Below are 22,277 nucleotides of genomic sequence, written 5' to 3'. Positions count from 1 at the left end.
CCAGCTGGACCCGCATACCAAAGGACACGTGCCTTTATCGCATGGACATGATCGCACTTCATGGCCCACACTGAGCCACTCGGCTTGGTCCACGCCCCACCAAAACTTTCTCTACTATTGTGGAACCCACCAGAGCACCACCTTGCACTTGCGCAACCCAACCTCAAGTGGACTTGTTCGCTTCCTTTTTGCCCTATATCCCGAAACGGGTCTCACCTCACACGTGCAACACAACTTCACGTGACCAGGAGCTTGCAAACGAAAGATTAGAGTTTAAATAAAAAATTGAATAGTAATGCAACTTGCTTGGCAGCAAAACAGAAGCAAAGAAAAGGGGACTTGCATAAGTAAAACCCAGATGAAACAAAACCAAACAGGATGAGTTTTTTTTGTGCATTACAAAAAGGCCTAAAACGCTAAAAACACCCTAACCCTAGAAATTTGTTGACTAAAAAGCTCAATCTAAGGCTTAGAGTATGGTGTTTGTGAATTTGCACCCATGAACTGAAGCTCTCTCTTATCATAAATCTCCAAAGAAAAATCCCTCAACATCTGAGTTGTTGTAGCACCAGCTGCAGCAGCACTAGCACCAGTCCCACTACCAGTAGAAATGGTGTTCTTATTAGCTCTGGTTCCTGAGGCTGAGCCCAAACTGGGTCCCAAACTAGACGAACAGCTCCCCCCAGAACCCGAAGTTGCACCGCTCGAAATCGAACCCGAAGAGGCCTGCAACTGCACATCCCCACCAACAACGTGAACACCTGGTTGAAAAGCCGACAAGAAATTGGAGATGGGTCTTGCTTGGAAATTGAAAATCGGGGTTGCAGCATCCGCAGCTGGAACAGCCCAAAGCTGGGGCTGGTTTGTGTTCATAGCCCCGTTGTTTGGGAACATGAAGAAAGGCCCAGCCGCACCAGTTGCCCCAACTTGCCACATGGGCACCAACCCATGTGCCCCACCGCCACTGCCACCGCCACCGCCGCCATAGCTCATTGGGGCCAACCCACTAGACACAGAGCTCTGCTCATGCACATCAACAAACTCACTGTTCGACCCTCTCTTCCGTCGCTTTCTGGGTATTTCAGTAATCTCACCGTTGGGTCTCGCCGGTGAAGTTGTGGGTATCTTTAGAGTGCCACCGACGGAGACGGCAATGGCGGGTACTGTGCCTGTGCCCGTGGCTTGCATAATAGCAGGCTCGGCGTGCTCGAGCAGCCACCTTATGGTTTCGCCGTCGGACTTGTGGCCAAGTTCTCGGGTCAGTTGAAAAATCCTGGCCGCACACGTGGCGGGCATTCGGATCCTCCGGCCCCGGCCCTCCACCTTCGTGTGGCGGTCCTTCGACGACCTCTTTGCCGCCACCACTTGTTTCTCCGACGACGTAGGAACCGGCACCTGAATAAGACCCATAGGCAGAGATCCTTCGTCCAGTTCTTGCACTGTGTCCGTTAGCTCTTCTTTCATCGTCGGCGCCGTCAACGGAAATATTTTCTCCGGAGGGTCCGCCACTGATGGGTCGGATGCTGAGGTGGTGTTGTCGTTGCTACTGCTATTGCTGTGCTGTTCAAGCTCGTTGCTTTCTTCAAGGCTCTGCCTTTGATTCGGTTCCATCTTCAACGAAAGTCTCAGAGAAAAAATCTGTTGGATTTCAAGAGTCGCAGAGACACTCAGAAATTTTTGGAAAGCAGAAGAAAACCCAGAAAAAATCACACGAAAACAAGCTAAAAGAACGAGGAAATTTCACGAATTTAAAATCAGTAAATCTGGGTTAGCTGCAGAAGCAGAGCAAGAACAGGGCATGATACTTTGACTGGGTTTTGAATCTCTGTTCATACTAAGGGGGAGGATTAGAGCAGGGGACTAATTGAACAAATAGAAAGCAAAAAAACAAAAACAAAATTTGTTGGTAATGTAAAACAATTATGAAATCAAGGAACAGAGAAAGGGGAGAGAGAAACAAACCCTAGAGAATCAGAAGAGCCCCACTTATCCTCTTTTCTCTTTGCGAGCCCTACCAACACCAAGAGGGACCCTCAAGCGCTTTATTTATTTATTTATAGCGGATGGGGGTCCTATCAACGGTTCGAGACTCTTCACACACATCCTGGGCCATGGAGATGGTGACACGTGATGGGTCCTATTTTGTTTAAGAAGGTACGTTTTTTAAAACTTGGTGATTTGCTCTCTCGGTGTGATTTTGTGGGTTCGGAACCTCCGGATTGGGCCTTACATAGAGGTGATCGCCTGCAACGCGGTCCATTTGATGATGAATATTACTAATCATGTCATGCCACCTAGTCATCATCAAGAACCCTCAAAAGTCATCCTCATCCACTTGTGGGCCCCACACATACCACGCATAAGATTCTTTAGAGAGGGCAACCAATTTGGTGGAATCCACTTACATTAACGATTGACAACTAGTCACACACACGCTCGTAAGCAATTGTCGTATCTTTGAATGATATCAGATTTGGTCACATACTGGTTGATGTTTTTCCAAGAATTTCATTTCCTTATTTTCTTTTCAATTTCCTGATTTTTAATGTAGCAACTAACACACAAGAAATTTGCTTGAGAAAAGGGTATTTTTTGGTGTAGATATGGAATTTGACAAGTCATGATATATACAAACAATATTTTTTTGTCTCGAGGCTCCTAAAACGGGCTTTGTCCTTGATATGAAAAAATGAATCTCAAGTCCAACTTCACCGTCTTCAATATCTTATTTTCTTTTTAAACTTGTTTGCATTTGAATTAGGATATAGTTATGTGAGTCTCAAGAAATTAATAAGAACCTTCCCAATTCCCATGAGGAAAGAAAAAAGAGAAAAAAAGAATAGTCTAGTATATAATGTAATTTGCAGTACCAAAATGTTGTACTCTCTCTCACCAACCCCACGCATAAGCATAACCAAACTTGATAGATATAAGCCAACAGTCACTTTAACATTAATGGTAACATGTGAGTTTTGCTTCTTTCTGCTCTTATATTTATAAATTGGAATACTTCAATTTGAATCAATCAACTAGAGTCCTAGACGTTGATCCTACTAGAAAAATTGCTTAGGTAGCCCTAATAATTAGGTGGATCACAGGCCAAAAGCTCTAGGTCAATTTTGGAGTACATACAGGTTGAGGTTGTTCCTCCGTTGAGTAACTTGAAAGTACGATCAATATATAATGTACACAAAATATTCCTTAAATGTGTATATACTTGTTATTAAAATCACTATATATACTGGTTCCATTGAATTTCTCAGCACACTCGAATTAACATCTCTTGGTTTTGGGAATTTTGTATCTTTGCCCTAGCAAAATGGCAATGTATGCACCAAAAACAATCTTGTTCCACACATTAATCTGTCTTTTGTTAACTATGGCTTCACAATCAAAAGCATCGCTCAATTCCAACTATTATCATCAAACATGTCCACAAGCTGAGAAAATCATATTACAGACGGTATATAACGCTTTCATGCATGACCCTAAAATCCCAGCTCGTATCTTAAGGATGTTTTTCCATGATTGTTTCATAAGGGTATAATCTCTCTCTCTCTCTCTCTCTCTCTCTCTCTCTCTCTCTCTCTCTCTCTCTCTCTCTATATATATATATATATATATATATATATATATTAATGTAGGGTTAGGTGTATAATTAGCTTGTGTTTGCTTTTTGGTTACTTAGGGATGTGATGCATCGTTGCTGCTAGACTCAACCCCAGGGAACCAAGCAGAAAAAGATGGTCCTCCCAATATCTCAGTCCGATCATTCTACGTGATCGACGATGCCAAAGCTAAGCTAGAAATGGCATGTCCACGCACTGTTTCTTGTGCTGATATCATTGGCATTGCCGCAAGAGACGTAGTTACCATGGTACGTCCCGTACGTTTATGTTACTAAATTTATGTTGCCTGACAAATGTTTATGTATACAAGAGTAATATGTACATTGTTTATTTCTTGATAGTCCGGAGGTCCTTACTGGAATGTGCTAAAAGGGAGGAAAGATGGCAGGGTTTCGAGAGCTAACGAGACCATCAACTTACCAGCTCCAACTTTCAACGTATCCCAATTGATCCAAAGCTTTGCTAGGAGGGGCTTGGGTGTTAAAGAATTGGTTGCCCTATCTGGCGGCCACACTCTTGGGTTCTCACATTGTTCTTCTTTTGAATCCCGGCTTCGAAATTTTACTTCATTGCATGATGTTGATCCAAGCATGAACAATGAATTTGCTCAAAAGCTAAGAAAGAAATGCCCAAAACCAAACAGGGATCGCACTGCCGGAGAGTTGTTGGACTCAACTTCCTCAACGTTTGATAATGATTATTACAAGCAAGTAGTGGCAGGAAAGGGCGTGTTTGGATCGGATCAAGCGTTGTTTAGTGATTACAGGACTAGATGGATTGTTGAATCATTTGCTGAGGATCAAAGTTTGTTCTTTAAGGAGTTTGCAGCTTCTATGGTGAAACTTGGAAATGCTGGCGTGATTGAGGATGGTGAAGTGAGACTGAATTGCCGAGTGGTGAACTGATCACAGAGAGAGAACGAGAGAGAAAGAGAGAGAGAGTGAGTAATAACCCAAAGATTTTTCTCTTACTATATTGTTCCCAATTTGATAACCAATGATGTAACTTTGATTTCTTGTTTTAAAAATAAAATAAAAGGAAAATGCTTAGTAACCCAACAATGGTTAGTGACATGAAACTCTATTCAAGAATGTTATTTATTTACCTTATACTACATGGGTAAGTCTTTGAATGTGAGAGAGAAAAAGAAGGTGACTATTTGGTACTACGTCCTTTGTTTCTTTCTTATATAATCTACAGTCTAAACTACTCTAAATTACGATCTTTTAATTTTTAATTAATTAAAATTCCATCAAGTTTGATTAACTATTTGTTCATCTATAGATCCAAAGTTTTCACATTTTAAAAGGCCTTTTTTTTTTTTTTTTTTGAAATATCAAATTTTGTTATTAAAGAAATAATCACGAATTCACTTTGTAAGTGTTTCCTTTCATGAAAGGCAAAATTAATGATTTAAAAAAAAAAAAAAAAAAAAAAAGATATGTAGGTTCCCCTGAGCGATCACAGATTTTTATTTTTATTTTTGTTTGGTCGAACACTGAGCTTGATCACTTTAATTCACATAGTTCGTACACATACCAACTAATTAAAATAATTATACATACGATCTCAACTCACCGAAAACAACAAAATGGCAATGTGTGATTAGTCATACGCTGCAGAAAAAAGCCATTTGAGGAAACCTTCGGTCTAATACTTCATCTCAAAATTGCCAACTATAAATAAACTTGAAATTCAGTGAGGCAGAAAAACCCAAATTATTATTATAAGCATGGCCAAGCCACAGATGCTTATCACCTTTCTCTACCTTTCATTTGCAGCTCTCCTCCTAATAATCAATTGTGATTCTGAGGAAAGAAATGGATATATAAAAAATGATCTTCTTCTCTTCAGTTCCTTTGTTTAGTGGTTGCCATTCTAAATCAATGCAGGTCTATGTTGTATACATTGGAGAAAACCCAAGTGCTTACGAGGCTTCAGACAGCAACAATCTGCCCATCGTTCCATGCTACAAACTGCTCTTGAAAGGTTATTCAAACCACATGTTAACATGCTCTGCACTGTTTCATGGTTTTTTTAATGGAGTATCTTTTCGTATAAAAAAATACCACTTATTTATTTATCTATAATTTATATATATTAAGACTTATAATGTACTTGTTTCATCGTGCAGTACTCTAGCTGCAAAGGAATCGCTGATATACAGCTATAGCAGGAGTTTTAATGGATTTGTAGCTAAATTTTTAGATGAAGAAGCTACAATACTAGGAGGTGAAGTAAATATAAACAATTAAAAGAGTCACTACTTGTGAATATTATTTGAGTTTGGATAAAATCACATTCATTTACAGAGATGGAAGACGTTGCCTCAGTAACGCACTGCTGCAGCTTCATACAAGAAGATCATGGGACTTCCTGGGATTACCTCCGTCCCATGTCAAGCATAGAAAAGAGGGAGATGAAATCATTGGAATGATGGATTCAGGTGATGATCACCAACAGCAAACAAAACTCTTTAACACCCAATAATCATTTTCAGGCTCAGTTTTTCGGTGTTTGTGTTCCAAAGCTTAGAGTTAATTTTCAGGAAGTTGGCCAGAATCAGAGAGTTTCAGTAACAAAGGATTTGGCCCTCCACCAAAAAATTGGGAAGGAATGTGCAATACTAATTAAACTTTCACATGCAACAAGTGAGAAACAAACCCTTTTTCTAGTTTGTCCTTCTTACTAATTGTCCTTATCTTTGAAACTAATCTAATGTACAACATTTTGACAGCAAAATCATCGGAGCACGATACTATAATAGCCAAAACTTTTACGATACTACGGACATCATACCTCTGAGGGACATGGGACTCACACAGCCTCCATTGCAGCAGGTAGAGAAGTGGCAGGAGCAAGTGTCTTTGGTTTGGCTCAAGGAAGCAAGGGGTGGAATTCCAAATGCAAGAATTGCTGTGTACAAAGTTTGCTGGGCAATGGGATGTAGCATTGCAGATATCTTGGCTGCTTGTGATGATGCAATTGCTGATGGAGTTGATATCATATCAGCTTCTTTTGGGATGTCTGCAGCTTACACCTTCACTGACGGCCCAGTTGCAATTGGATCCTTTCATGCATTAAAGAAAGAGATTTTGACCATAACTGCTGCAGGGAACTATGGACCTCTGCGTGCTTCTATCAGTAATGTCTCACCGTGACTACTTACTGTGGGGGCTAGCACTATTGACAGGAAGTTTGTGACACAATTGGCTCTTGGAAATGGAAAAACCTTCATGGTGAGCAATTCTTACCTACCCTACTCTTTAACTTTTGTCGTCCAAGAAACTTTCATCTCTAAAACTTTTTTCTCAAGCTAACAAGCCCTTGATTTCTTGATGATACAAAGGGGAGTGCTATCAATAACTTTGATCTTAAAGGAGACATGTTTCCCTTGATTTGAGGAGGAGATGCTTCAAACTAAAACTCCAAGACATCAAAATACTGCAATGCTGGAGATTTGGATTCACAGAAAATAAAGGGGAAAATTGTTCTCTGTAACTACCGATCAAACGGTGCTGGCATTCTCCATACAGATGGAGTCGGAGTTATAATGCCTTTTCAATCTGTTGACGATCCTGCCTTGTCGTTTCGCATTGCAACAACACTCATCAGTCCAGAAGAAATTCCCAAAGTACTGGACTACATTAAGACTTCCAAGTAAATAACCAACAAACCGACCTATGGAAAGTTTTATAAACATATATAACTTGGTACTCGTTCTTATTTTGTACCACTAAAACCTCAGGAATCCAGAGAGGCAACTATTCTAGTTAGTGAAACATGGAAGGATCTATACGCACCATATGTACCCTCTTTTTCATCCAGAGGACCTAACCTAATGGTGCCTGATATTCTGAAGGTAAAGTATTGCTTTGTTTTGCCCTATAAACTACTTTCAATTTATATCTACTCTCACAATTTGATCTCTGGAATCAAATTAATAGCCTGATCTGATTGCTCCGGGTGTAAATATCCTTGCGGCTTGGTCACCGGTTGGAAGAGCTTCAGTTTACAGTGAGGACACAAGGAGTGTCAAATACTATGTAGACTATGGAACCTCAATGTCTTGCCCACACGTAACCGGAGCAGCAGCCATTGTGAAGGCTGCTTACCCACGCTGGTCTACAACAGCAATTAAATCTGCACTTATGACCACAGGTATGTCAAACAATCTACTCTTTGATTTCCTAAATTCTTTACACACCTTAATGTTTTTCCAATACAGCATACGTTGTGGACCCAAAAAAGCACGAAAATGAAAGAGAATTTGCTTACGGGTCGGGTCTCCTCAACCCAACCAAGGCAGTTGATCCTGGGCTAGTTTTTGATGCATCTGAGAAAGATTATGTTGACTTTCTTTGCAAACAAAGCTACAACACCACCACGGCAAGAAAAATTACACGTGACAAAAGTGTTTGCAGGGGCATCAAACCTGCTAGAGCATGGGACCTCAACTACCCCTCCTTCTCTCTAGCTGTAGGAGATGGCCATGAGATCAAGGGCAATTTCCATAGGACTGTTACAAATGTTGGTAAACCCAACTCAACCTACAATGTCAGCATTGTCATGCCTGATTCTATAAAGGTTAATGTGGAACCATCTGTACTTTCATTCACTGATATTGGAGAGAAGAACTCGTTCTGTGTGGATGTCAATGGACAACACATAACTCAGGTTCCAATCATATTGGGTTCTATCACATGGAAAAATGGAAAACATGTGGTGAAATCCCCATTGGTAATTTACAATGTGCTTCCATCTGTATTCCTTACCAATCCGCTATATCACACGCAGAGATTATCCACCCATCAGACACATATATCACCAGGCGAGAGAAGTTCTTTCCAACCTCACTAAAATAAGAATTGTCAAAGAAAAGAAAAATAAGCCTATATTGCCCAGACGAGGTGCGGAGGATCTGGTACTCTGGTTCTATCATCTCTTAATGTAGTAAGAAAACAGAAATAACATTTTCTTCTATAGTGAAGAATGTACCTACATTTATTTCTCTTTCTGGTTTATCAGCCAGAAGACAAATGGTATTCCGATAGATAATCCTATCTTTTACATTTTTTTTTCAATTTCTTTGCTTCTTGGTATTCCAAGTGAATTTCTTTGGAAGCATGTAATATCTTAAGAACAAAGAAATTCCAGATAAAAAATGAAGCAGTGTTTGTGAAGAGAATACACATTTCTGCTACTACATTTTTCAGTTATGGAGAAACCTTAAGAAGGCTTTCAGCTTTTACATGTTTATATCAGATAACGATCAAGCACTTAGCACATCAAGCAAATACTACATCGGAACGAAAAACGTACTTGATACCCTTAGTAACGTTTCGGGCTTCATGCAACAAACATTTGTCTCCATGAATGTGTAGAAGAGCCATTCCTTCAGTGGGAGGCACCTACAGAATTTTTAAGTAGGATTAACGGGCGCTGCATATTCCATAAAACGCTACAATAAAACTAATTCAAGAAAGAGAGAAGATTTTAATTCATGAAAAAAGTTGAAGATAAAAATGATAGGGAATAATAGAGAATAAAAGCAATATGGTATGAACAAAAAACAGAACCCACCTCTGCCACAACAGTATTCCTCGAACCGTAGAAGACAGTTTCTCCTCCAACCAGAGGCTCTGAGGAAGAATCCTTAGGACTTCTCTTATCATTTGAAGCTTTTGGTTTGAAACCGCCACTTAAGTATATTAACAAAGTATAATGGGTGCGTTTTCCGTCTCCAAGATCATTACTTTCATCAATATGCCTTCCAAAGCGCTGCCCAACCTTGTACCTGAAAACACATGGCAACCAAAATAATTAAGTTTCAAGGTGCACAAGCCAATTCAACCTTTCTATTTTTGTTTGTAATCAGAGAAGAATTTCTCAAAGAACAAGTAAAATCCACGTCCCTTAATGAATGAAATCAGATAATGGACCAGCCCAAAGTTAGAAATAGCTTTTGAATTGGTTCGATTGTGTTCACAGAATGAGATTACCAACCTATAGAATCTGATATTTGGGTTTAAGCCAACAGCAGCCTTCCCTCGAATTTTGATATCAGAAAATAATTTGTCAAGACCAGACTCCCAAATTGTGTCTGCAAGAACAGGATCATTCACAGAGATTCTATCATTGTCTCTATAAGCTTCGCCTTTTGTTGGGCCAAGACTCCCCTGGTGAACAAACCCAACAGATTCTACAGCTTTAACGAAAGCCTTTGATTCTGCAGATGTGAGGAAATTCTGCACCTGAATACATTGCCTAACTATTAACAACCATGACTCAATTAATATCTTGCAGACGCGTAAATGTTCAATGGTTAGAGAAAATGTATCCATCTAAGAAGAACCCATATGCCAAAATATCAGAAGAAAAACTGAATTTCAAAAAGATGCAATCTTTTTACAGTTCTTACAGTAAAGAGATAAGTATCTTTAAGACAAGTTATCTGAAGATTTGGTTTTGTTTTGATGGTTGGCCACTTTGACGCTGTTTTGCTGGAATCAGCTTCTCTTCTGTCTCCCATTTTCCTCTTGTTTGTTCGTGTTTCAGCCATACGATACGAGTATGGCTCGCCCTTCTGTTTTTTCTCGCCTACTCTGTTTTATGGGTTTGTCGAGGCCCATTTTCTCGAGTTGTGGCCTGTCAAGGCTTTGGTGTAATTGGGCTGAGCCTGTAGCTTACTTTTACCGTCCAATGAACCATTTGGTCCATTGCCTATTCTTTTTACACCACCGTGCATATATGCATTGTCGACCCACACACCATCACCATGCAACGGAACTGGAACTGGATCTGGATCCTTCGCTTTAATTTTGTCCATATTTATCTAAGTGATTTACTGAATATAAAACATTTTTTTAGAAGAATATAAAACTTTTTTTTCGAACTTAGGTCTGAACAGCGAAGAGAACGATCTTTACTAACTGCAGAAGAATATAAAACAATATTAATTATAGCTAAAGCATAGAAACCCCAGGAGTTTATTTTTTATTTTTTATTTTTTGCCAAAGGGATATAATTTTCAAGGTTAGTATATTTCAGCCCAGCTAAGTAAATATTAATCCGTAAAATATTGCATTGCCGGTAGCAAATATAATTAGAAGGATTTTATATTTAAAAAAATTATAAATAAAAAATAAAAACAATGATTATTTGCGCATTTCAGATGCCATAAATTGAAGCGACTTGATTGCAACCTAGCATCGTTCACCATCAGCACCACAATCATCAAATCCCAGATCACAGCCTAGTGTTTCTCTATTTTTCTTTTGCCACTAGATAGCTAGGAAATCTTCCTATATCCTTTTTCTTTTATTCATCAAAACCTATATCCCAAATCTCCATAACCATATGACATACATGGGTAAAACTTCCTTAATGATATGAGCCAACCAAAAAGCTAAAACGACTTGAATAAATCACTCTTGAAAATAACTTCTATAATCCCTTTCAACCACCATAATTTCTCCAAATCTAGTCCAATGATATCAATGACAAAAATTGTTGGAAGTTTGAAAGCAAATGTCCCACATTGGAAAAAACAAAAGGTTTCATATGCTTTATAAGCATGAAACCTTAACATCAATTAAATAAAGGTTGGTGGGCTGATGGGCTTGGTAGTGAAGACTATCATGGTTGGCTTGCTTGATTAATATTAATATTTAAATAATCAAGACTTGGGTCTGGGGCTTTGGGGCTCTTGGGGTCTCTGAAAAATAAAAGAAATATACCTAGCCCGAAAATAAAATAATTATTTTTTATTTTTCGGATTTCTTTTGGCAGAAGTTAAATTCAAACCAGAAAGACTTATCTTTTTGTATACTAATTGCTATTTTGAAGGGGTGTAATTCTGTTATAAAACCACAAGTCCTAGGCCATAATACAAATAATCTTTTTTCTTGAACTATCTCATACTATTATAAAGTTACCTACTATATTGGAGAGAAGAAGCACACCAACGTTCGCCAGAATTCAAGGATCCGGTGCTGGACCCTTGAATTATAGATAGTTGAATCCTGGGAGATAGACGCATGTTGAACTTCAAGCACTGAGAAGAGGCAAAATTCTATCTTTAGGATATTGCGAATACGCAAGCCTCTATCTTCAATAAAAGTCAGTATTCTGTACTTAATTTATATTTGCACATTTATACATATTTCGTAATTTTGCTACTGTTTATATTTTAAGAGTTGTGCAATAATATAGTGATCCTATAGTATAAAACATTTACTGATTATTTCCTAATAAAAACTAGCCGCCAACTGGCATGACTATCCTAAATAGACTAAACTAAAATAAAAAAACTAAGCCGGTAAAAGGAAAACTAACCGCCACTAATCGTCATTTAAGACATGACATAAAGATCGCCACATAGTTACTCCAGGGCCTCACCGCACCAATGAATAGTGAATCTACCATAACCAAGTTGCAACACCTCAAGAGCAACATTGCAAGATGAGGTATAACCAAAGCCAACCAAGATCTGATACAATAGATATGCCAAAATAAGAGGAGATTAACATAGGTCCACCAAAAGCCGAAGAACATCGAAGATCCGACGGAATCCAGAGGAAAACCCCTCGGATCTGAAGCTTTCTCTCTATTAGCGGTTAGGGTTTTGTGTGTAAAAAAAAAATCAAAATTAGGATTAGGAATTGATCATCAAACACTAAAGGTTTGGAACTTAATGATACACACCTTGTTCTATATCAAAACAGCAAGATTTCCTCCCTCACAAAAAAATTTCAAACGTAACGACTTCATTTTCAAAAGACAAATATGTAACACAATAGTCTAGTAAAATATAAATATAATTTTAAAAAGGCAATAGAAAAGTAAAATGAATAAGATTTGTTCTCACGTGTGAAAAGGCTAGTACATAATAAAAGGGTGTTGTTAAACGAACCCTAAATTAACTGAGTACATCATACTACTAAACTATTTAGTGAATTACTAATTTACCCTTATATAAAATAACAAAAAAGGATATATTGAATTGTGAAACAAATGTAATTTTAATAAGTATAACAAACTCATCATATTCAACCATAATCAAACGTAAGCGAAATTTTTTAATAATACTAAAAAAAATCCTAAAATAAAATTATGCGGGCTTGTTAAATGGGCTAATCTCCCCACTCCACCCACGGTAGCCCCTTCCTCCTCCATCCCCACCATAATTCCCCTTCCCCTCCCCCACTCCATCTCTCTTTGCCTTTCTCTCTCCCCCTACATCTTCGTCTCCCTCCCTCCTGAAAGCACCACCGTCGTTCCTCTTTTCTTTTGAAGTTTATGGAGTTTCATACTTTCCATAAACTAATATATCTCCTCTTTGCTCCTAGACTAAATTATGTTATGGACTTGTAGGAATGTCTGTAATGAAAAATGGGCAAGCCAATTTGTGGGATTAGGCCATAGAAGAAGAGTGCAAGTGTGGGGAAGGAGGGAGGGGCTGCCGTGGGAGGAGGGGGAGATCACGGACAGGCTATCTTTAATTTTTATATTTAAAAAGAATTATTTTAAGAATTTGTTTATTAATTTAAATTTTTAGATGAATTAAAATTAATAATAAAAACATACCCACCTTTAATAGAAAATTTAACGGAAATTGATGGAGGTGTTAGATTAGCACCAAAATTGAAATTTAGGTGGCAAATAGTGAAATATTTTTTTATTGGGTGGTAAATTTTGTATAAGGGGTATTTTCGATAATTAAATATTATGTACTTAGTTAATTTTATATTTTGATTTAAATAATATGATACATTTAGATCATAAAGTGTACTCAATTAATTTTAGGTTTCGTTTAACAATACTCAAATAAAAAGAGCTAATCTGCATGACAAGAAACTATGATAAAATTAAGATAATTAACTAGAATGAGTATTCTGTTTTCTTTTTTCAGGCAAGAGATGTGTTTGCCCTTGCTTGACAACGAGGGGAGATTCCAGGCTTCACAGCCAGTATTTTTTCGGTTGATTATCATTAGTCAATGCTAATCCTTCCTTGAATGGAAACACGTCCTATTCTCGTTGCTAATACTCTCTTTCCCACTTATTTTATTTCCAACCTTATAAGCCTGCTTGCTTCATTAACTAATAAGCACCCAAAAACTAAACAAATTTAAATGATAAGAAAATGAAAAAAGTTAGACTCGCCACTCAAGGTTAGCCACGTGACACTGTCGTCTCCCATTGGGAAATATGACGATGGGATGCTGACAAAAGCCGATGTGCTGTCCCGTTCTCATTAGCCCGTCACGCAAAGTGATTGTACGATGATCTTGACATTGCTGCATCTCAAGACAATGAGAGATGAATAAAATCGAAAGCCATTTTTTAATTCCCAATGCGGTTCCGAAAAAGATGAATAAAAATATATTCCCTCTTTTACTTCTTTCTTTGTTTCTTAATTTTGCCAAAAAAGAGAAGCCATGAGCATTTAAGTAGTGTTTTATCTAATATTTTGACTGTGTTTCTTTCCTCTAATTCTTATCCCTTTTTTTTTAGTGGGGTAGAATTTTAAAGACAAAAGAAGGCATAGAGAATAATGGAAGTGAGCTATCGATCAATATGGAAAAAAGGGGTCGGGTGGCCTGAGGATAAAGAAATTGGAACATCCACAATCAGAAAAAAAGAAAGTTCTTCCCTTCTGCACTGCACTCTGGACTATTTCTAGGGTTTCTGATCTATTTTCCATATTTGTATTCTATCATCCTCCTATACCCTCGTGTTGTGTCCTTTGTTGCTCTTTTTGGGTAATTCATGTCCATGGGTGGCGTCTCTGGGTTCTATTTTTAGAAACCTAATTTAACATCTTTTTTGGGGGCTTTCTTTTATGAATCCTCCTGGGGTTTCATCTGCTAATTGCTTCTTCAGAGCCAAAGTCTGATACTTTGTTTGGATTTTCTAAACTAAACCTCTCCTGGGTTTGCTCGGCTGTCAAAGGTCCTTCACAAATTTCTACATTTTTCTCTACTAGCTAGTGTTCGAGCACTTCAAATCTTCGAGGGGGTTTCCAGGTGTAACTCTTCTCTACTAGCTTATTTCTTGAGCTATATATATGTATAGCGCATCTTTACCAATTTTGATGGTATTATTATTATTATTATTATTATTATCTCAAGATGATCTTGTAATTAATGATGGCGATGATCTAGGCTAGGACATGGTGAGAGGGAAGATTGAGATGAAAAGAATTGAAAATGCCACAAGCCGGCAAGTGACCTTCTCCAAACGTCGAAATGGGTTGTTGAAGAAAGCCTTTGAGCTTTCAGTTCTCTGCGATGCTCAAGTTTCCGTCATCATCTTCTCTCAGAAAGGCAGGCTATATGAGTTCTCCAGCTCTGAGTATGTTTCTGTATTTTTTTTATGTATACCTCATATATATATGTTTGAAGCCCCATTTTTTTTTTTTTTCTGTCTATATGCTTTGTTTCTGAAAGATGGAAACATCATTTACTTTTTATGGTGTTGATGAGCAGGTGTGGGTTGTTGTACTGGTTTTGAGGCCAGTGTGTACGATGATACATATATATATATATAATATAGATTTCTAGCTTTCTATCCACTCTGGTCTTAAATCAAAACTTGACTTTCTATTTTATGTTTTATTTGTACCATCCGCATCTTACAAGTTACACATCTGCTCGTTTATAATCTAATCAAATTGAGTGCTCGTTTATATTCCAATCAAATTGAGTGCTCGTTTATATTCCAATCAAATTGAGTGTAGGGGATTAATATTATGTCTTTTCTAACAATTTATGTACGCTTTATTAATGTTTGCATTAATATTGAATGAGATTTCATGGGGCTTTTCAAGTTTCAACTTAGCGTTTCTGCCTAAATAAAATATTGAAACTAGTGCTTCTTTGTTTTAATGCCTTTGTGCTTAACTTCTGGCAATTCAACTTCTCATTCTACTAACTAATGATTTTATCCAATATTTCATCATTTCATGGACTACTTGTCTGTGCATGCAACCCTTATATGCTCAAACCTCAAACTTCAACCCATGTTCATTTGCTTTTGCCACATCAAGAACTGTAACAATTGAACCTAGGCTTACATTAGGGAATGGATCAATATTCACTACTAATTGGTCCAACACAGATATTTTCTTCAACTTAATCACTTGTGTAACTCAACATGTGTGTGACATTTTATCATACTAGGGCTTGGTGCTATTAGTATAGAACCACTCACTTATGTATTGTATTTTATTTTTTCAATTTCCCAATATGGGGATTTATCACGGCAAAAAGCTCTCATTGGTAGTTCATGATATAACAACTGACAAAACAGCTAAAACTAATTCTAAAACTTCTTCTAGATTTGTAGGTATTCATGTGCAAGTTCATCACTTAATATATGCATTTTAAGTTTTGTTAAATAAAGGAGTAGAAGATGAATTCAACCCAAAAATCTTAAGCCCCTATGGTGAAGAAGTCAAGTCTTGCACACACAGCAAGGACCATATCTATAGAGGGACGGAGCTACCGTAGAGGTCCCCAAAGATGGAAACTGCGCTATCATGAGCATGGTCATTGGGGTAAAGAACATGGTTGTCATGGTTTTAACCATATTTATTTCTTCAGAATGAGCTATATTTTGAATTGGGGAGCATGTTTACATCTTTATGTATAATCGTTCTTATATGCAGCTTCAAATTGAGGGGGTATATTTCAGTCATTTCTATTTGCAATACAAATCTTCCTTGAGGTTCTATGTGGGGTGAATAAAAATTTTAAGTTCCTATTTGGTTATACTTGTTGAGCTACTTGATATGATCATCTTTCTTTGTTTGGCGGGCATTGGAAAATAGTGTATCCTTAGAGTGGTTTAAGAGCTCACGTGGATTTAGGCCATGTTGGGTGGTTAAACTAGACTATGATACCAATTGTTAAGAGCACATATGTAGAACTTGCCCTTAGAAACCGGCTTGTAAGGGAAGGGCGCCCAAGAGGTCTTAAACCACTCTAGGATATGTTAATTTTTCAATGTGGAATCTTGAGTCCCAACATCTAATCTCTCTTTGATGTATAAAGTGTAATGGGGTTTCTTAGCTAGCTAATTCTCAGTCCAAAACAAAATTGTTGTTCTTATTAGTTCTTTCTTTCCGGCCCCCAGTACTGTTAAGATCATAGACTCATAGTACATGTGCCTATTAGTTTATACACTCTATCTTCTGGCATTGAGCATAACACAATGAATCGTCTTGTTATATGGGAAACCTGAATAATCACAGAACATCATCATTGATGGTGAAAAAAAAACAAGGCTGAATTTTTTGAAAATATCATGTTAGGGATTTTGTGATTACAGTACTATATTTAATTTCATTAATGTTCATTGATTGATTTTGACCTTTTTTTGTATTCTGATACAGCATGCAAGATACTATAAAACGATACCACAAACATGCAAAGGCTGGGCAAACCAACAAGATTGAAGTGGAAGAATATGTGGAGGTTAGAAACTCTATCTTGGAATTTGGATTAATCCATCTTTGAGAAGTTGTTATAAAACAGATGGATGAATAATCTTTGACCATGTTTGATGATTGGGATTGGGATTGGATTAGGAGATAGAATTAGATTCCATTGGATTGGAAATGATAACACTAATCCAATGATGTGTTCGATACTTCACATGATTAAGAGGTTGGATTAATTGAAATGTGCTATTACATGACTTAGTATTAGACATATTCCAATCTAACTTAATCTCAACCTTTTGGCTCTAGTAGGATTAGACATTAAAGCCGTACAGCCCTCCACTGTTACATCTCTAGAGCAATCGTTACCTTTGGATCATAGGCTCAATCAACATACACATGACCAGTCTGATTGTTAATACACATGTGATTGTTTAACTGATTAGGATTAAGCTGTTAGTTTAGTTAGAAGAGAATCCTTTTAGTTATTAATGTAAGCTTCACTCATTGGCTATATAAAAGCCTCCTTGTAATGATTATTGCATAATGAGAAATTCAGTTTTTACAATTCTCTTTAGACATAACACAATCCATGTTGTTTTTAAGCTGCCAAACATTTTGACTAGGATTACGAATCCTATCCAACTACAACTCACCAAACGGACCCTTAGTAACTTAGATAGAAACAAGTATGATGTAAAGACTAATTTAGTCATATTGATATTAGGGTAAAAACAAAACTTCTACATTTTTTTGCTTTTTCAGATGAGTAAACATTATTAAATAGAAACGAGTATGTAACTTTACAACTTATTTTTCATGACAATTACCTCCTTTAGCGGAAATGATTTATTTCAGGCTAGAAGCTTATAATTACAGACCTAAAGTTGAGTTCTACACCTATTTATGATGAAGGGATCCTAGTCGGCCTTTTAGATTCACAAAAATTAATTTGGAATCCTTTGATAGATAGAGAAAAGGGTTGTAAATGGTGTGTCAAAGCATGGTGTAAAAAGAAGAATATATGATATATACATGAGTTAAAGACTGAAACTTAGAGCATTCCACTCAATGCGACCAAGTAGTGTTTCCCAAAAGTAACGGAGGAGTATATGAACAAGATGCTCCGGTTGAGTAAATGAACAAGATGCTAAATGTCAAAATCTGTTAAAATTAGGCATACAATTGAACAAGTTGCAAGTATTTTGGCTCTGGGAATCATGTATTGTCACAGGTAAGCGTGAAAGAGGCTATGCCAATGAATTTCTGGGGTTATTCTTACTTTTTCTTCCTACTTCCTACTTGGTTCTGATACCTAGTTATTAGTCCAGACATATGTAGTGTTAAAAACATGCAGACACATTTGTTTATGTACAAATATGGACTTGTTGCTTCGTGAAATATAATTTCTTGGATTTCATAAGTTCAGCTACACCTGCGCGTCCGTCTTCTTACATGTAATTAAGATTCATGTTTATTTATCAACAATGGCACTTGGTACATAAATGATCATCAAATCAAATAGGGTAAAAGAAGAGAAGTCGAGGAGGGAAGAAGGGGGGCTTCAAGTTGTTGAACTGGGTTAACTTTTGGCATGTCCTATATCACATGTTAAGCACGTCGCTCATGACATTTTATTTGTTTACAGTTGACAAGTTAAACCTATTTGCATGCAGCAATTGAAGCATGAATCGACTGCTATGGCCAAGAAGATAGAGAACCTAGAAGCTTCTCAACGGTTTATTGCTTAGTTTGATTCTTCTCCTGTACTTTTTTACGCATCTAACATTTAACTAGACAGGTCTTCCTAAACCCTGAATTTTGTATATCTCAGGAAGCTTTTGGGACATGGCTTGGACTCTTGCTCTGTCGAGGAGCTCCAAGAGATCACTGGCCAGTTGGAGCGAAGTGTACGCAAAATAAGAGAGAGAAAGGTATATATATTTCACCTGTTCACTTATTTCTTGCCATTTTTATCAGTTCAATAGGAGAGGAGAGGTTAAGTTAACTTGGAAGTGATTTCCATTCCAGGCTCATTTATTTGCGGAGCAGATGGAACAATTAAGGGCAAAGGTATTTATTTCAAGTGCAACAGACTAATAATAGTAATTTGTACGTATAGCGCTCAAGTACTTTGTTCACTGGTTCTAATTAACACCAATATCTTTATCTCTCTGAAATCAGGAGAGGCTCCTCATAGAAGAGAATGCAAAGTTAAGTGAAGAGGTGAGCCTTCAAATTTGAACCGTTGTTTTACATTACTGCTACCGTCACCACCATGGTCCCTTGTGAGTTTTCTGGTTTTTGTCTTATATTTTTCTGCATTATTATGATAGTTTGGTGCACAGCCGAGGCAGCTGCTGCTGCAGCAGCAGCTTTCAGTTGAAGAAAAAGGAGCTGTGAGCTACTGGAGTCAAAGTAGCCTGAGTTCTGAGGTGGAGACTGAATTGTTCATCGGACCGCCGGTAACGCGCTGTTGAGAGATCACAGCCGCCCAATCGTCTTTTAAGTCAACATCAGATAAAATAATAATAATATTAATGCTCGTCAATCATCTCTAGACAATGCCATCAAAATTACAAATAAACAAGAAAATAATGTAATATGGATCACGCATCTTTGGTAGGACGTGCTCTCAAATAATAAGGTCGAACAATAAAAGATCCAGGAAGGAATTGATTTCCTCCGACTCCTTTTTTCACCCTGTATGTATATATTGCAAAATTTGACGTTGTAACATTATATATAACTGTATTCAACTTCATGACAATGATTTGCCTAGCTTTGTACCTACCTCCTAAAAAGAAAGAGGATTGGTTGGGTTCTATAACTTTGGCTGGCCCAAAAGCTAGTTGTTAAAATTCATTCAAATTGGGCTTCATGCATGATTGGAATTGCACTGCACTGATTTTCTTTGTTTTATATTTACAGATCCATCCAAACCACAACTGATAAGAACTATTTTTTGGGGCTTAGATGAGTTTTTTTTTCCCTTTTTCCTTTTTCCTAATTTCATATCTTACATTACATGGGTCGAATTTCGTAGAGGAAATTTGGGTATCTTTCTCTCGCTGTCTTAATAATGGTTGCCTGCTGCAACATGATTTAGACATGCACAAAAATAAAAAAAGGAATGGGACCTCTTTCTATCTAAGTCTCCGTCACAGTATGTTTCTCCTTGTTTTCCCATCTTCAATAATTAGCTTCTTTTTTTATTTTGTCTGTCTATATGGAATATGTCCAAACAACCCTATAGAAAAGTCCCCACTACTCTTTCCAGCTACCCTGTCCAACGCTAAGCCCACCATCACCATTTCATCATTCACCAGTCGCTCCTCTCTGTCTAACTAAAGAGTATAGACATAGTTGATAATCATATGACCTAGTTAGCTAGGCACTGAATTTGGTTTTTTCCTATTTTTTCTGAGTTAAATGTGACAGGCAGGGACTGAGTTGTTTTATTATATTTGTGGATTCCCGGGAAGAGGACCACTTTGAATTTGAAATAGCTCTCTCTCTCTCTCTCTCTCTCTCTCTCTCTCTCTCTCTCTCTCTCTCTCTGTGTCTCTGTGTGTCTCTGATTGATTCAATTTAGAATTTAGAGCAAAGGTAAGTCGTCAGGAATATGATGTAGGAGAGGAATCTACCAAGTTTTGCGCAAAATCTGAATCAGATGACCTCACCCCTTTACCAGATACTCTTACAAAATTTAGATAGGATAAGGTAATATCCATAATCTTTATAATAAAAAATTACTTTTCCCACTACCTAGTAAATATACTATATCATTGTGCTAATCATGTTACCATCAGCATGTGAGCCTGAAATTGGTCGAAACCCATTTCTTAAACACATCATTGATACTAGTGTAATTTTAATCTTGTTAAACACCATAAGAATATTATAAAAAAAGTCAATATAAATTCACTGCACTTATATAGAGAGCTCAAATACAATGAAGCGATGCTTCAAATAACTTCCTGCGATTTTAGGGCCCGCCTGAATTAACTTCATTTTTAACTTTGATGATAACATTGTAAATCTTTATAGAATTCTGATAATTGGGTAAGACCAATATATATATATATATATATGATTTATTTTTATTTTTCTCTTGCAACATAAAATTAACTTGAATAATTTCAGTACGTAAAAAAGCCAGGTGTCATGTCAAGGAAAGAATAGAAGCATTTTAGGTTTAAGCCATGCTTGTGGTCCCCAAAATACATCTCAGAAAACGCTCTGGCCAGTCACCGAAAAATCTGAGTCAAGTGGGATCTCTATGCACAGTTTTTGGGGTCCATATCCATGGCATGATGGCAGCCATTGCCATATGGTTTGGTTTCATCTGTCCAATTGTCCTCCACTGCCCTTCCCATGTCGGGTGAGATTTCTCTGTTCATTCAGTGACTGAGTGGCTGAGTGGCTATAGCAACAACACAGTCACAGTGCATGATTTTAATTTCAAACGAAATTTGGGTCGTTTTACAATATATATATAGGCTCTGCTGCGTACTTGTTGTGTATACAAACAATCCAAACTTAGCAATGGTACGTATAAAAAAAAGGTAAAGACTGGCCAACAACCTTCATATCCCTGTGTGTGAGAAAAGTAAAAAAAAAAAAAATTGGGATGTTTTCTATGTAAATGTAATATACTGACAATCTTTGCAGTATTCATAATTATGTATAGCTTCAAACTTATGGAAATTAGTGTTCATGACTATTTAACCCCCCCCCCCCCCCCCCCCTGTGACAGTGAAGAACGCTGTTTAGGATTGTGTAAACAGTCTTCTGATCCATGATGGTTTAAGGTTTAACATATATACATATATAGAAACTCCACACACACACACATATATATAAGGCTGCATATGTTATGTTATACAAGAATTTCTCTGTCACAGGAGCTGTACATATATTTATATTTATATTTTGTGATAAGAATATTATACGTACTACATTTTGTTAATATTGTGGTTTGATCCAAGAGAGGTATATAGGTTATGAAAATTTAAAAAAAATTGTTATAATTATTACTACTTGTGAAGGGAGGAGGAGGAGGAGGAGGAGGACGAATGGTATGGTACTCAGTCATCAATTATTGAAATCAATGACACCTTTGAGTTTGACCCTTTGTGCTTATGATACACATTTGTTTGTACTGTCCTTGAGGCTTGGGTTAAGTTAAGCCTATAACCA

General features: G+C 37.3%; 4 protein-coding genes and 1 pseudogene across 5 annotated transcripts; 3 read left to right on the top strand and 2 right to left on the bottom strand.

Annotated features, from left to right (window-relative positions):
* Nucleotides 122-2,114, bottom strand: LOC18785993 (transcription factor TCP19). The gene is made up of 2 exons (XM_007218150.2): nucleotides 1,963-2,114; nucleotides 122-1,638 (listed from the first exon to the last, which is right to left on the bottom strand). The coding sequence occupies exon 2, from the start codon at nucleotides 1,609-1,611 to the stop codon at nucleotides 463-465; it is 1,149 nt and encodes a 382-aa protein (XP_007218212.2). The 5' UTR covers nucleotides 1,612-1,638; nucleotides 1,963-2,114; the 3' UTR covers nucleotides 122-462.
* On the top strand, nucleotides 3,283-4,738 carry LOC18787352 (peroxidase 66). Its single transcript, XM_007219382.2, has 3 exons — nucleotides 3,283-3,541; nucleotides 3,689-3,877; nucleotides 3,971-4,738. The coding sequence occupies exons 1-3, from the start codon at nucleotides 3,320-3,322 to the stop codon at nucleotides 4,532-4,534; spliced, it is 975 nt and encodes a 324-aa protein (XP_007219444.2). The 5' UTR covers nucleotides 3,283-3,319; the 3' UTR covers nucleotides 4,535-4,738.
* LOC18784905 lies at nucleotides 5,516-8,526 on the top strand (annotated as a pseudogene).
* On the bottom strand, nucleotides 8,611-10,222 carry LOC18787060. Its single transcript, XM_007218247.2, has 4 exons — nucleotides 10,051-10,222; nucleotides 9,636-9,883; nucleotides 9,213-9,426; nucleotides 8,611-9,040 (listed from the first exon to the last, which is right to left on the bottom strand). Exons 1-4 carry the CDS (start codon nucleotides 10,189-10,191, stop codon nucleotides 8,918-8,920), a joined length of 726 nt encoding a protein of 241 aa, XP_007218309.2. The 5' UTR covers nucleotides 10,192-10,222; the 3' UTR covers nucleotides 8,611-8,917.
* Nucleotides 14,140-19,902, top strand: LOC18785169 (MADS-box protein SOC1). 2 transcript variants are annotated; one of them, XM_007219675.2, is made up of 8 exons: nucleotides 14,144-14,658; nucleotides 14,797-14,986; nucleotides 17,028-17,109; nucleotides 18,752-18,813; nucleotides 18,910-19,009; nucleotides 19,107-19,148; nucleotides 19,260-19,301; nucleotides 19,412-19,902. In XM_007219675.2, the coding sequence occupies exons 2-8, from the start codon at nucleotides 14,805-14,807 to the stop codon at nucleotides 19,553-19,555; spliced, it is 654 nt and encodes a 217-aa protein (XP_007219737.2). In that variant the 5' UTR covers nucleotides 14,144-14,658; nucleotides 14,797-14,804; the 3' UTR covers nucleotides 19,556-19,902. The 2 variants fall into 2 exon arrangements, with proteins under 2 accessions (XP_020413101.1, XP_007219737.2); XM_020557512.1 differs by lacking the exons at nucleotides 19,107-19,148; nucleotides 19,260-19,301; nucleotides 19,412-19,902 and having other exon boundaries at nucleotides 14,140-14,658; nucleotides 18,752-18,825; nucleotides 18,910-19,000.

This window comes from Prunus persica, chromosome G2 (assembly GCF_000346465.2).
Source record: "Prunus persica cultivar Lovell chromosome G2, Prunus_persica_NCBIv2, whole genome shotgun sequence".
Taxonomy (NCBI): Eukaryota; Viridiplantae; Streptophyta; class Magnoliopsida; order Rosales; family Rosaceae; genus Prunus; species Prunus persica.
This window is presented reverse-complemented; position numbering and strand designations above follow the sequence as displayed.